General features: G+C 40.9%; 1 protein-coding gene across 1 annotated transcript in view; it reads right to left on the bottom strand.

Annotated features, from left to right (window-relative positions):
- Nucleotides 1-12,825, bottom strand: part of atp2a3 (ATPase sarcoplasmic/endoplasmic reticulum Ca2+ transporting 3) — a 44,309-nt gene that overhangs the window by 25,372 nt on the left and 6,112 nt on the right. Inside the window, exons 2-5 of the mRNA XM_018691843.2 lie at nt 6,827-6,844; nt 6,391-6,473; nt 1,695-1,799; nt 822-960 (exon numbers count right to left, since the gene is read on the bottom strand). Of these exons, the coding sequence (XP_018547359.1) occupies nt 822-960; nt 1,695-1,799; nt 6,391-6,473; nt 6,827-6,844 (345 nt within the window). The remainder of the gene's footprint in view (nt 1-821; nt 961-1,694; nt 1,800-6,390; nt 6,474-6,826; nt 6,845-12,825) is intronic.

Below are 12,825 nucleotides of genomic sequence, written 5' to 3'. Positions count from 1 at the left end.
TTTCATTTTTGAAACCTTGTGCTGAAATCGAATTGAGCCAAGGCTTCACTGTAACTTAAGCGGCATGTATAATCCCTCTCCTTGCCTCTCCGTGCTGTGCTTATGAATGAACACTGATCTCTCACAAGCGTCCTGAGCTCTGCCTCCCTTCCCCACACGTCGCTGCAAGCCGTTTGAGACAAATCACTAGCCGTGCATTTGCGAAGGTTACACTCCCAAAAACTGGTTACGTTGACGGCAAAGTGATCCCCTCGGTGCTGTGTGTGTGTGTCGCTCACCCATTAACTCTGGCATACACAGATGTTGTGGAACCAGAGTGACAACAAGACTATTTTTAGCCGAGGCTGCCCACACATGGGGTGAGTTTACAGCAGGGGAATTGTGTGTATGTAACATAGGGGAGTGTGAGTGAGGAGCTGACAAACATCCAGCAGTGTCCAGGTGGTGAGACTGAGAGCATGGAAAGCAAAGGGAAGGGGAAGGCTGTGGAAAATTAAACTGGGCCTTAAATACAAGGGGTGACCACAGCCACTTACACAGAACCTCACACACACACACACAAATAGACACAACTGGATAACAGCCCTGGCACCTGCACATTCAGAGAAAAGACTCTTATGTAATCTAGTCTGAGATATTCCAACAGTGTTTCCAAACTCATGAATGGGTGGCAAAGGCTGTGTGAGTGTGTGTCTCTGTGCATGTCAGTGGCAGTGGTAGTATACAGGCACCTAGGTGACAGCAGCGAGGGTCCTCTGGAAGTATACAAAGCATAAATTAGTCTGAGTGACAGGAGGAGTTTCACTGGAGGAACGGCTTACCAGCCACCTCCACTATGTCCCCTGGGACGATGTCTCTGGCTTTGATCCTCTGGACAGCCTTGCGGTTCATGCGATACACCTTTCCCATCTCAGGTTCATACTCTTTCAGAGCTTCGATGGCATTCTCAGCATTGCGCTCCTGTCAAAAGAGATGTACCAGAAAATGGAAGAGGAAGTCATGCCAAGGGCAATTTTTAAAACATTTAAGCAAATTGATGTTTTAATAAATCTAGTTGAATCTCTTGCACTAACATGTTATTCTGCTTATGGTATGGTAAAAAAAATAAATAAATAAATAAGCAGGCCAAGCTCACTAAATGAGAAAGAATTGCTTTTGAAAATGAAATCCTCTCTAAATTTATATATAATTCAGATATATAACACTTACATATAGAGAGAGAGTTTGGTCATTTTTAAAGTGATCCACTTGTTACACTGTGGAGCAAGGATTTACTATGACTTTGTTCCCAAAGTGTTAATAGACGTCCTGTCTCTATTTTTGATGCTTGCATCAAAAATTCCTGCTTCCTCTTCAGCACAAATGAACCAAAAGACATTTTGCATCTCTGTGCTTTGTTTATGTTTTGACTTGACGCACGGACTCAACTGTTCCACTGTCAACAGCCTCATCCCACTGCAATGTGCTACTTGGACATACAGATGTCAACACATAGTGTCAGTTTGATTATATAGTACAAGGATAAAAAGACACTAAAGATTAATCCTACAACAACTGGTGGACTAGTTTTTTTTTGACACTGTCCCCTCAGCCATTGTTAGCCTTTGTAACCATGAGAACACCCGTTGGAAAGAAACATTACACATGTGCATAGACTCTCTACACGGAGACACAGGGTGAAGAGTGTATCTCACCTGCCAGACCCCGATAACAGCGTTGGCGATGAGGATGAGAAGAATAACAACAGGCTCGACAAAGGCGGTGGTTGTCTCCTCTCCCTCCTCAAACAGAGCCAACACCTATGTGAACAAATAGTAGACATGACCTTAGCAGACAGACATATTATACTCCTTATGTCCCATGGTAGCCCAAAAACATTTGGATTGCTTTCTCTGAAACATGTTTGGGAGGAAAAAATGTCTGAATGATGGTGTGGGAAAATGTGGAGAAAGAAAACCAGACTGAAATGGTATTTGGACAGAGGCTGCTCAGTTCCAGTAAGTGTGTGTGTTACTGTGGCCGGGGTTCCCAACCTTCTTTTGTCTGATGTTGCCCCACAACCCCTGTCATTGTCAACCCATTTACACAGTACTGTACCCTATATATATATATATATATATATATGTGTGTGTGTGTGTGTGTGTGTGTGTGTGTGTGTGTGTGTATGTATGTATGTACGTATATAAATCATAGTTGAAATGTTAAAACTACTTCTAGCTTAGTATTTCAGCTGCTTTCTTTTAACATGTTAAAACTGATGTGTAGATGTCATAATTTCTATCTTTCAAATTTTCTGAGCTACTCTACAGTCTGTCTACCCTCTGGCAACTGCAGAACTACCTCTAGTTGGTGGCTATATGGCTGAAGACAGAGGAGATAAAATCATGGCCTGCACTCGCAACAGCAAGGCTGAGAAATGACCAGGAGAGTCCAGGCCTGTCCCCTGCAGTAAATACTGTTAGAGGCTGAAAACATTTCAGGCTGGAAATAACTGCAAGAGCAAGATACTGCAGAGCACAGTGAAAACACAAGAAAAGCTAACATTTCTCACATCCAGCAGGAAAAGCTGTTGCTTTTCTCTTTTTCTTTTCAACAGCTGCTGTGGGCATTCAAAACAATTATAATAAAATAAGGCAATACAGATGAGTCTAATATACATTTCTCTATCCACTTAATAGACGGTGTTATTCATTCTAGTTCACCTTAGTTTGATTTCTGGAAGTTCATTCATACTCAAAAATTTACCAAAATAAATTTGCACATATGAAGTAATGACAAGAACCCTAAAATGTTGGGCTGCCTGGAGCACCAAGACGATGCCTAAAATGACAAGAGCAATAAAAATAAATTAAATCCTGCAGGAAATTAGATCATTGGGGAAATAAAATCATGGTATTACACTGAATGAACTGGACTAATTTAAAACACTGTCATTCTGAGGAAGCCCAGTTTTGCTGGAGCATATTTTGTAACACAGGTTAGAGCCAGTACACAACAGCTCTTTCATGGTAGGAAAATCACACACAAATTAACATTTACATAGGGATTATGAGAGATCTACTTCTTTCTGTGGTACAGTGTCTTTTAGGACGACTGTGTACCTGAGCATGAACCATGAGTGTGTTTGACTGACACAACAGTCAACAGCTAAAATTTTTTATTTTATAAATAAATAAAATTTGACTTAAAATAATGAGAGTGATATGTGTTTTGCTCTTTTATCTGCAAGACAGAGGCAGAATGTCTACAAGTTACTTTTGTTGAATATCCCTGCGGATTTAAAATAAGTTCATAAAAGGACGTTCAACATTAATATGCAGTTAACATCTCTGTCTTCAGATCTGATATGAGATGCAACTGATATCTGATGATGCAAAGTACCTGTGTGGGTCAACATCACTGAGTGCATGTGAGATTCTAAAAGTGTGTACCTCCTAAACTCCTGTCTGACCTTGTACAGGGTTTTTTCAGCATCAGTTGATCCTATGCTTCTAATATGAAGGGAACAGTTTGTTCAAGTCATTTAAAATCAACCCATTTGATTTCTGCAACACAGCTCCCACCTTCTTCTTATTCCTTTTTTATTCTACAACTTAGTTTGTTCAGCTTGATACCCATCCTACTGTTTGTAGACTCAGAACACAGCAATTCCTCTGTTTTTCTCCCCGCAAACATCTAACAAATATATGTGACTCTTTAGCTGCCAAATGCTCCATTACATTTGCTAGCTAGCTGTTAACTAGTTAACAAAAATAATGACCTGAAAGACACTATAAAGCTCAGTAGTACGGAGGGAAACTGCAGAGTCACGTCATAATATATACGTCATATTTGTGAGTTTGTTGCTATGACCGACCCCTTTCAGTCACAAGTAGTCACGTGATCCTCTATTAATAAATAATAATAATAATTATTATAATTGCTTTAAAAACATGCCTCGAAAAGGCTACAAATCGCCGTGGTACATAGGTATCAAGGTGAACTATCGTACACAATGAGCCTATAATAAAAATCTAAATGAATGCTAAACCCATTTTACTTTATTAAATTAAAAGAACTGGCTCAAATAACATCTCCACAGAGACTGCAAATATACTATGGAATCACTTTTATGTTACTCTTCTCTTGCTACTTCTCCATAGCCAGATGTAATATCGCAGCTGAATGCTAATCATTTCTGCAAAAGCTCCCCAATGCAGCACAGAAATGATTTTACGTTTATGTTTCCATTATTTTATCGGGGCAGATATAGAAATTAAAATAACTGCACAAAAAAGCAGCAGCAGAGAGAAAAGAAGAGATAAAGTGGATCTATGTTTCAAAGCTCTGATGGGGCTTATCAAATGATAAAAGAGTATATTCTCTGCAGAGTATTGAGCAGCAGCGTGTAAGTCACAGCAGCCTGAGCCTGGTCGATAGCTCATCATTCCCCATCATTTGGGACGGTAAATCTCCCTTCTGACTGAGCTGAGATTGGAGGGCAACAATGTCAGTCCTCTCAGTCAGGACGCTTCAAAAGACACTTCACACAATCAGTGCACATTCAGGCAGCAGTCTGAATACCTAACTCCTACTTTCATGCTGTTCAAATGGAGAGATGAGTAGGGTTTTTCTTTTGGGTTTGGGAGTCTGGTGGAAATTTGAAACAAAATTGAGCTCAAATTCAGCATTTTGCATGGAAATCAAAGCGTCATCACCAAAATAAATCTCTCCTTTCAGCTTTAAACGCTGCACTCTTCACACCCCACATGCATAACTGAACGCTGAGACACATGCCGACAGATGGCCTATTATATCTGAATGTCTCCAGAGTTTTGGAACATCACACAGTGATCAGGAAAATGGAAAGAAAACACATTTAATTCATATCAAACTGATCATAAGGTCACCTATTGAAAAATGTACTGTAAACAAAGGAGGTTCATCTGACACTTGACTTTTAAAGTCCCTTCCTGTACTCTCTTGAACTCTCCGACATTAATTTAACTTCATGTAGTGGAAAAACAAATAAAAGATCAGCCCTCTCTCTTCCCTAAACTCAAAGCGAAGAAGTGCAATGATTGTTTCAGGTGGCTAGTTTGGCTTTCTATGTTGCTCTGCTCTATTAAACCCTAACAGAGTGAGAGTTGACTATCAGTTGACTGCTTCAGCAACATGAAGATAGTTAAATTACAAAGAGAAATAATAATACAATGATTTGATAAACTGGGCCACAATTAAGTATGTAGCTCACTTTATTGGTTGTGAATTGATTTTGACCTTTTTTTCTGTAAATTTGTTGTCAACATATGTTATAAAGTAGCCTTACTACTGATCTGTTCTGTCAGATAACAAGCTGCACTCCTGTGTCATGCAAATGAGATCTGAGTCTAAAAATCTCAATTTGATGTTCAAGCTAACAGCCAAATGAGTCCCAGGTTAAGGTTTTTCACTCCAGTCCACTCGGCTTTAGCCACTCCCTGATTATACTGGAAACATACAAAACAGTGAGCAAACAGAAAAGTTGAAAGGCTACAGAGGACTATAAGAGTATAATTCATCAACAGACAAGCTCTGACATTTGTGTGATTTAAAAAAACAGCTCTGGAGTATTTAACATATTTTTGATTTCAAGTCAGATCGGGTCACCAGGAACCTTGCTTTAGTTACTGAGCTGAAACCTCTCCAGGCAACGATGACATAGTAAAGCATAAGGGTCTGTGCGGCAGTGGAACCGGGGCAGTGTTCCACTATAAACAACCTTTTTAAAGTAAGGAAAGCCTGATTTACATGAGGAAAAGTGAGCCCACACTCCTCCAAAGTCCTGCAGTTACAGCCCACGCCTGTACTCCAGAGCCTCTCACTAACACGGGGAACAGTTAGAGAAGATACATTGTGTCATATACATTTTTAGAGCAATTTTCCTACTTTCAGAAATAGCAACAGCAATTCCATCCCCGAGACACCCGGGACATGCTGTAATAGATGGAAAAAACTTATTATGCAGTCAGGATTCCCCCAACTCCACCCCTCTTCGACCTTCACCACCCTCGGACGGCAACCAGGGTCACAGTTTGAGGCGCTGCGGCAGAGGGAGTTTTGATTGATAGTTTTGTTTCCAATTCAGCTGAAGTGCTCTGCCTGTTCCCCCTCACTGAAACCATATCAACACTGGATGGAAAAGCCCATAATACACAAGTTTCCACATGAAAAGGGACCGCAAACTAGGTTGAACAGCCTTTAACAGGGGAATAAAGCTGCCTTAAGCTAATGGAGCAGTTTATTAGGTGGCAATTTCCTGGCCAATGTCCAATTTGGGTCTCAAATCCCATAAGGGTACATTTGAGAATCAAGATCGAGAGCAAACACAATGAGAGCCACTGGCATTTTAATTAGCTGGGTCATACTTACAAAGGAAACACAGGCAGCTAGCAGCAGGATCCTGACCAGGAGGTCTTCAAACTGCTCCACCACCAGCTCCCACAGGGATTTGCCTGAAATATGCATAGGCAAATAACCATCACACACCTTTCTGCATCACACTCAATTTTAAAGTTTGAGTTGTCCAGTGTAAAGGACTAAAAGTGTGCCTTTGTACTAAAGGGTGGAAAGGATCTGTACGATGTATCAACATTAGCTCTCTAATGTTCATCTGCAGCTGCAAAGCAAGACAATCCTTGTATTTACAGAAGAGTGGTGGTGTGTGTCCATGGGTGGAAAGCTGCAACACTGTACACTCCCAAAGTTTACCCCTCAGTCTACAGAAAAGAAAAGATCCTGGCTCAAGACACTTTATCAGGTAGTAAAGGGAGGAGGATTGCAGCTCACTGGAAAAATCAATATTTACCTTCTTCAGCCGGGAGCTCTGTGGATGTCACACCACGCCAGTTGTAAAGGAATCGAATTGGTGGGGCCGGAGAGAGTGCAGAGAGAGAGGGAGAGAAGGGGTGGGGGGTTAGAGGAGAAAGTCAAAGAGCAGTTAATACATTTGATTAACTCAGCCTGACTTTGAGATGCACACACACATACAAACTGCGCTGCAGAACCGTCCTGTTTAGCTATGATGATTAAATGCAGCCCGCAACACTGTTGTTTTTTAAGTTGAGAGTTATTGTCTGCAGTCACAATGTTACTGAAATGAATAACTACCAGTCTAAGTCTAAGATATGATACGAGACAAATAATCTTTTATGGAAAATTTAAATTGCACCTTCAGTACATTTATTGTAGCCTCACTGTGACAAACTTCATATCCTAACCAAGGCCACTGATAGAGTATGATTAGTCAACTTCTGCTCTTGTAAAGGTTAACTGAAATTACTGATGGTCTGTCTGCCCACATATGGTTTCAAATCAGTAAAAAAGGACTTTTTGTATCTTTGATGAAGTGGATGGAGTAGGTCTTGTTGGGTCAGTGGGTCAAAACTAGAATTAGTTTTGTCATGTCACTTCATATTTTTTTTGTCAAATAAATTCTATTTTCTGTACACATGCACCCTTTAAGGATTGCCTACTTTTCATATTCAGATTAATAATACAAAATATATTAAACCAATAAATTCTGAAGTTAAGTTATTATAGGTTATAATAAAATAAGATAAAACAGGGATATTTCCAAGCTACCCAGAAGTAAAGTAATTCAAATTAGCCCCATCTTTAGCTGCAACATTAAAGTGATGTACTGCACACATAATTGCATCTAAAATAATTCAATAATACAACATATTAATCTGAACTTGGCCACTCTCCATGATGTGTACTTTTACTTATACTTCTTCAAGTGTATTTTGATGCTTTTTGAATAATTCATTAAACAAAAAAATGCTAATCAGTCATTGGTTCCTGCATGTGAAATCTGAGAATTTGCAGATTTTTTCAGTTTTTTTTTTTTTTTTGCATTTGGGTTTGAACTGGAAACAAGCTATATGAAGACCTTACTTTTGGCTCTGGGAACTTTTGTAACTTTTCAATCAATGTCGCTTCATTTTCAGTTAATTGAAAAAGTAATTGAAAGATGAAACAATGAAAATAATCAGTGGTTGGATCCCTATCTGAAATGACTTTTAGAATAAAGCCAATCTTTGTCAGCTTGCCCAGGCAACACTTTTCCTTAATCAGAACTGCAGTGGTCATTGACATTCATGCTGCAGCCTCAGTCTCTAAACTGCTTGAGTTTATTTCTCAGTCTCAGTGGTCAGCGCAGAGGCTGCTTCCTGAACCCCCCCCACCCCCCACCCCCTTGTTTTGCATCAGTATGTGCGTAAGCTCCCACGAAAACAGACCAAAGAATAAGAAGGCACTGCTCTTTTTGTTTCACATCGTCTTGTTATTTTTCATCAATCATTTATAAAAGAAAAGCTGCAATTTTTTGCATTTCGAGACAAGCCAAGCATCTTAACCACTCTGATTTGATTACCAGAACACAACACCCACCACACATGAGTCACTGGTATGAGTAGAAAACACATCAGTCATATTCTAAAAACATTCCAATTGACAAGTACTGTTGATCAGTGTCACCATGATGAGACACAGGCATGCTTAGTCACTGCATTTGTCAGGTCCTCATCAAGTCCAACGCACAGCTATGACCAAACAGAGGTCCAATGTAACAAACAACATCCATCATATCTGAAGATCTTGACTGAGGGATGATAACAAACTCCACATCTGATTGGCTTATTTTCTGCTCAATTTTGTGCATTTTGTCTGTCAGCAAAGGTTTTGTGTTTTGCCATTCTTTTTATACATCCCGACACTCCAGAATAATGCAGGGGGAAAGCAGCTATATTTAGGAGTCAGCGGGCTGTAACCCTAAATGACAGCAGTGTTCTCCTTTGTGCAGTGGAAACCTAGTGTTTCTCTGCATGTTTTGACCAGACCACGCTACACGAGTATCAAACGTGACCCTGTGGAGAGAGGGGCTGGAAAGAGGAAGGCCCATGACGTGAACCCACAGCCTCCTTCCAAAAACAAAAACCTTGCAGGCACTCACATTACACACGCTGCTGGCAGAAAGAGAAATTATTTCACATCAGGACTGCTGGAGTCAAATGTGTTTTTCAGTGGCCAAAGACAGTGAAGGCAATCTGGATTTATTTTGCCCAAGGAGATGAAAAAGTTTGACAGTTTCAGATGGAAAAACTTTCTTAATTTGGTTTGTTCTAAAACCAGTTGGAGTGAAGCGGATTGTTGCTGTACAAACTAGGAATGCCTCCAGTCAAACCTGAACATGATCTGCTGAACATTATTAGTTTTGCATAGTCTATTAGAAAACAAGCTTCCTGGGAGGATTGACCCTTGTGGACAGGTCATCTCTCAGCTTCATGAATGACCACCCTCAGCCTGTACAATAATAGCTGATGAGTCATTGTGAATAAACTTGCTGTCTGGAGGGTTTTCAGAGTTCAGGTTGGACACAGTTGAACTCACGGGGGACTTTTGGCTGCACTCCGCCAGCAGCAGCAGAAATGTGGAGAAGTGGGTTCTGCTGTTTTCCATGCTCCACCAGTCTGACATAAGCCTGTTTCCCCATTACTGTGCCTCCCTGGTTGTATAATGTTTTTATGGCAGACAAGCTGGCTGCAAGTCGAGGGCAGGAGACAAAGACAGACTGACTGAAAGGACAAGACAGACAAAAAGGGGAAAGAGAGAGAAAGAGAAAAAGCGAAGGAGGGAGGGAAAGGGTTGGAGGTGTTGAACGGGGTTCCCCTGCTTCCCTCTGCCAAGGATTCCCTCACAGTCATCTGGGCTGTGTCAACCCGAGGCTTGCCCAGGCACATTCCTGAATACTGACTTCACCCCTCTCCCGCACTCTCTCTCTCTCTTTCTCTTCTCTCTCCTCCTCTCTCTCTCTCTCTCTTCTCTTTCTCTCCTCCTCTCTCTCTCTCTCTCTCTCTCTCTCTCTCTCTCTCTCCATGTGTCCCCACAGCACCTCCCCCCCCGCCCCCCCTCCACCCTCCCGGCCCAGACAATGAATAAAAGGGCTTGTTTACGCGCAGCAGAAAAGCGAGCAGTGCCGAGCAGAGGGGAGACACTTCCTGGAGACAGTTGCCAACAACAGCAGGGAGCTGGTTTCTCCGTCCAGAGAGTCAGGAAGCAAAGCAGGAAACTGGCCATGTATCTATCTGCGCTGCATACCATGTTCTGATAAAGGAGCTTTCACTGCAAACTCCTCTTCTCTGTCTAGTCTGACTGAGTCCATTAACAAATTACAGCCCAGATTATTAGGACCCCCAGTAAACATCACATCTGAGTGTAGTTAAGCAGTATTAACAAGCTGGAGTTCAAGCTGTCTTGTGTAAACTAAAAACATGAGAAGGGTTCAGCAGTTACCATGACAACTTGGATCATGAAGGCTCCTTGAAAACGAGTGTTTCACGAGGTAATGTGCCAGGGTCTGTCAAAATTTACCAAGAATAACTGTTATGCAATCAGCAGGGCCTTGATACAGCACGTTCTGACTGCAGGCATCAAAAACCCCACACATTCTGATGTGAAAAGGCTTCTGGCCTCCGCAGACTGCAAATACACAGTTACCATGAGTGATAGAATGCAGGCAAGCAGACACACCTCCAAATAAACAGCCAGCAGCCAGCTGGTTAAGTGTGAGCAAGGAGGCATAAGAAGAACCGCTGCATGGAGGTACAGTTGTGCTGCTTCAAGTGGCTCCAGCTCCAAGATCCCGCTCGATCCACTAACCATGAGAATGTAAAGCAGGCTATAAATATCATAATGGTAACCTCTAATGACATAGTCTAGTATAGCTTCCTATATCGGCTCACTCTCCTAATGTATTCTCCCACCGGAAAAGGTCTGAATGCATTAGCCATATCAAATGTGAATTATGAATGTACCCCATTCTCCTCACTAACCTTATAATCTCTGACACACAGAGGGCATCACAGGTAACTGCCTGCAGTCTGACAAAGTCAATGTTTCCTTCATTTGCATAAATGTCAATGGAGGGCTTCCCTTCTCTGAGGAAGTCATACACAACCGTGTCAAGTGGGTGAGTGTCAGCAGCTATCTTTAGGCATCCCAGTGGCCTCTGAGAACTCACCCTGAGGATCAGACCAGGAGCAGAGGAGGAAGAGGTTCCAAGTCACTAATCAGTCCTCTGCAGCATAATGAAACAGGGACATGGAGCCATGACGTGCAGCTACTCTTCAGTCATTGTCATTAGAAGCCTCTCACACTGGATTAAAGCTGCTGTATTCATACACATGGATCAAACAAAACAACAGCCTTGCTGGCAGCTCTGTCAAGTTGTGCTTATATACAGCAGTACTTTGAGCTAAATGCTAATGAAGGCATGCTAACATGCTTACAATGATGATGCTAACATTTTGATGGTACAGTGTTAATCACTAATCACTAGTTTGGTGTGTTACCATACTAGCATTCGCTAAATAGAACAACAAAGTACATCTTAGGCTAATGGGAATATTAATTGTTTAGTACAAAATTTCACAGCAAACAGCGGCTATGTAAATTTCAGCCTGGGCCAAACTAGTGGTTTGGCGGACCGACCAACTAACAAAGAAAAAGACCAGCACTGCCATACCTACAGCCATGCAGCTAATGTGGCTGAAAACAGTTAAAAGAACTTTAAACTATTATAATTATTTCAAAAGCACTCCTGATGAGCTGTTAATGGCGTTTCAAGGTTGATAATAATTGTTTAACTGCTGTGTTCATTTTTTAAGTTTTAGTCATAATTATAGTCAAATTATAATGTGATATATTTGTAGGGAATTCATATTTCATTAAAAGCACTGCACAGTTTATAATGAACTATATTAGTTTATAACTAGCTAAGTTATTAGGAGGAATAATTATAGGACTCACTGAATTATCTGAAAAATGTAACTACATTGTGACAGAAAGTTTGAGGTTTTTCTTCCTAATTTTGTAAAAACCATGTCAAAGTAAAAAAAAAAAAAGAGTGAAAAGGGCTTGAATAGGTTAAAAAGTTTAACAAAAGTAGGTTTTCTAAAATCACTGCGGCAGGACGATCTTCAAGCTGCAGTAACATTTTCCCAACTAACATTAAGCAAATGTTTAAAACCTGCTGACACATCCAGACTCCCAGGCTGAAACAACACTGACTTTTGTTGTGTTCTCTAAACAAAAGGAAAGACATAATGGTTTCATTTTAGTGAAAGGCAAATTATATTATCATTCGCAGGGGGAGAAGGACACAAGTGGAGAGGGATGAGATGTCCTGCTCAATACAGTTAATATTATTCTAGCTGCTATGTTTGATTAGCTGATCACCCCGCAATTCTCTCCATGCTGGAGACACAGAGAGGAAATACCACCGACTGTCAAAGCTGTGCTGGGTTCTTTTGTGAGGCTCATTCCTGGAAGACTATCGTGACAGAAAAGGAGACTTAGTTTCAAAGTGGAGATTTTATCTTTTCTAACCAATTAAGGCAGAAAATGGCATGAGATTCAGCTCAGTGGTTGCTGCAGCTGCCCATTGGTTAGACTGTTTCTGACATCATCGAGCTGTGGTCAGGGAAAAAGAGACTGGATTTTTCCTCGGGATGTTGCACATGATCGAGTATGCTGAAATTAAACTGCAGCATCACCCTGTGTCGTTTAATTGAATATTTTTACTATTTTTATGAATTTTATCAAACTGTATCTCACTGAGAAGCTTGTTATTAACTGTTTCATCTTGAAATCAACACATTTTGGTCGATCTGATTAAGAAGTTTCACTTGCCACAAACATTTGCACACCAAAGATGACATGCCATGATAGAGTGACACTGTTGATGACTTCTGAAGATAAGACATCTGTGTTGAGATGATTGTACATACATCTGGTCTCTAACTG

This window comes from Lates calcarifer, linkage group LG20 (assembly GCF_001640805.2).
Source record: "Lates calcarifer isolate ASB-BC8 linkage group LG20, TLL_Latcal_v3, whole genome shotgun sequence".
In the NCBI taxonomy this organism is placed as follows: Eukaryota; Metazoa; Chordata; class Actinopteri; family Centropomidae; genus Lates; species Lates calcarifer.
Note: the sequence above shows the minus strand (reverse complement) of the source record. Positions and strands in the feature narration are given on the sequence as shown.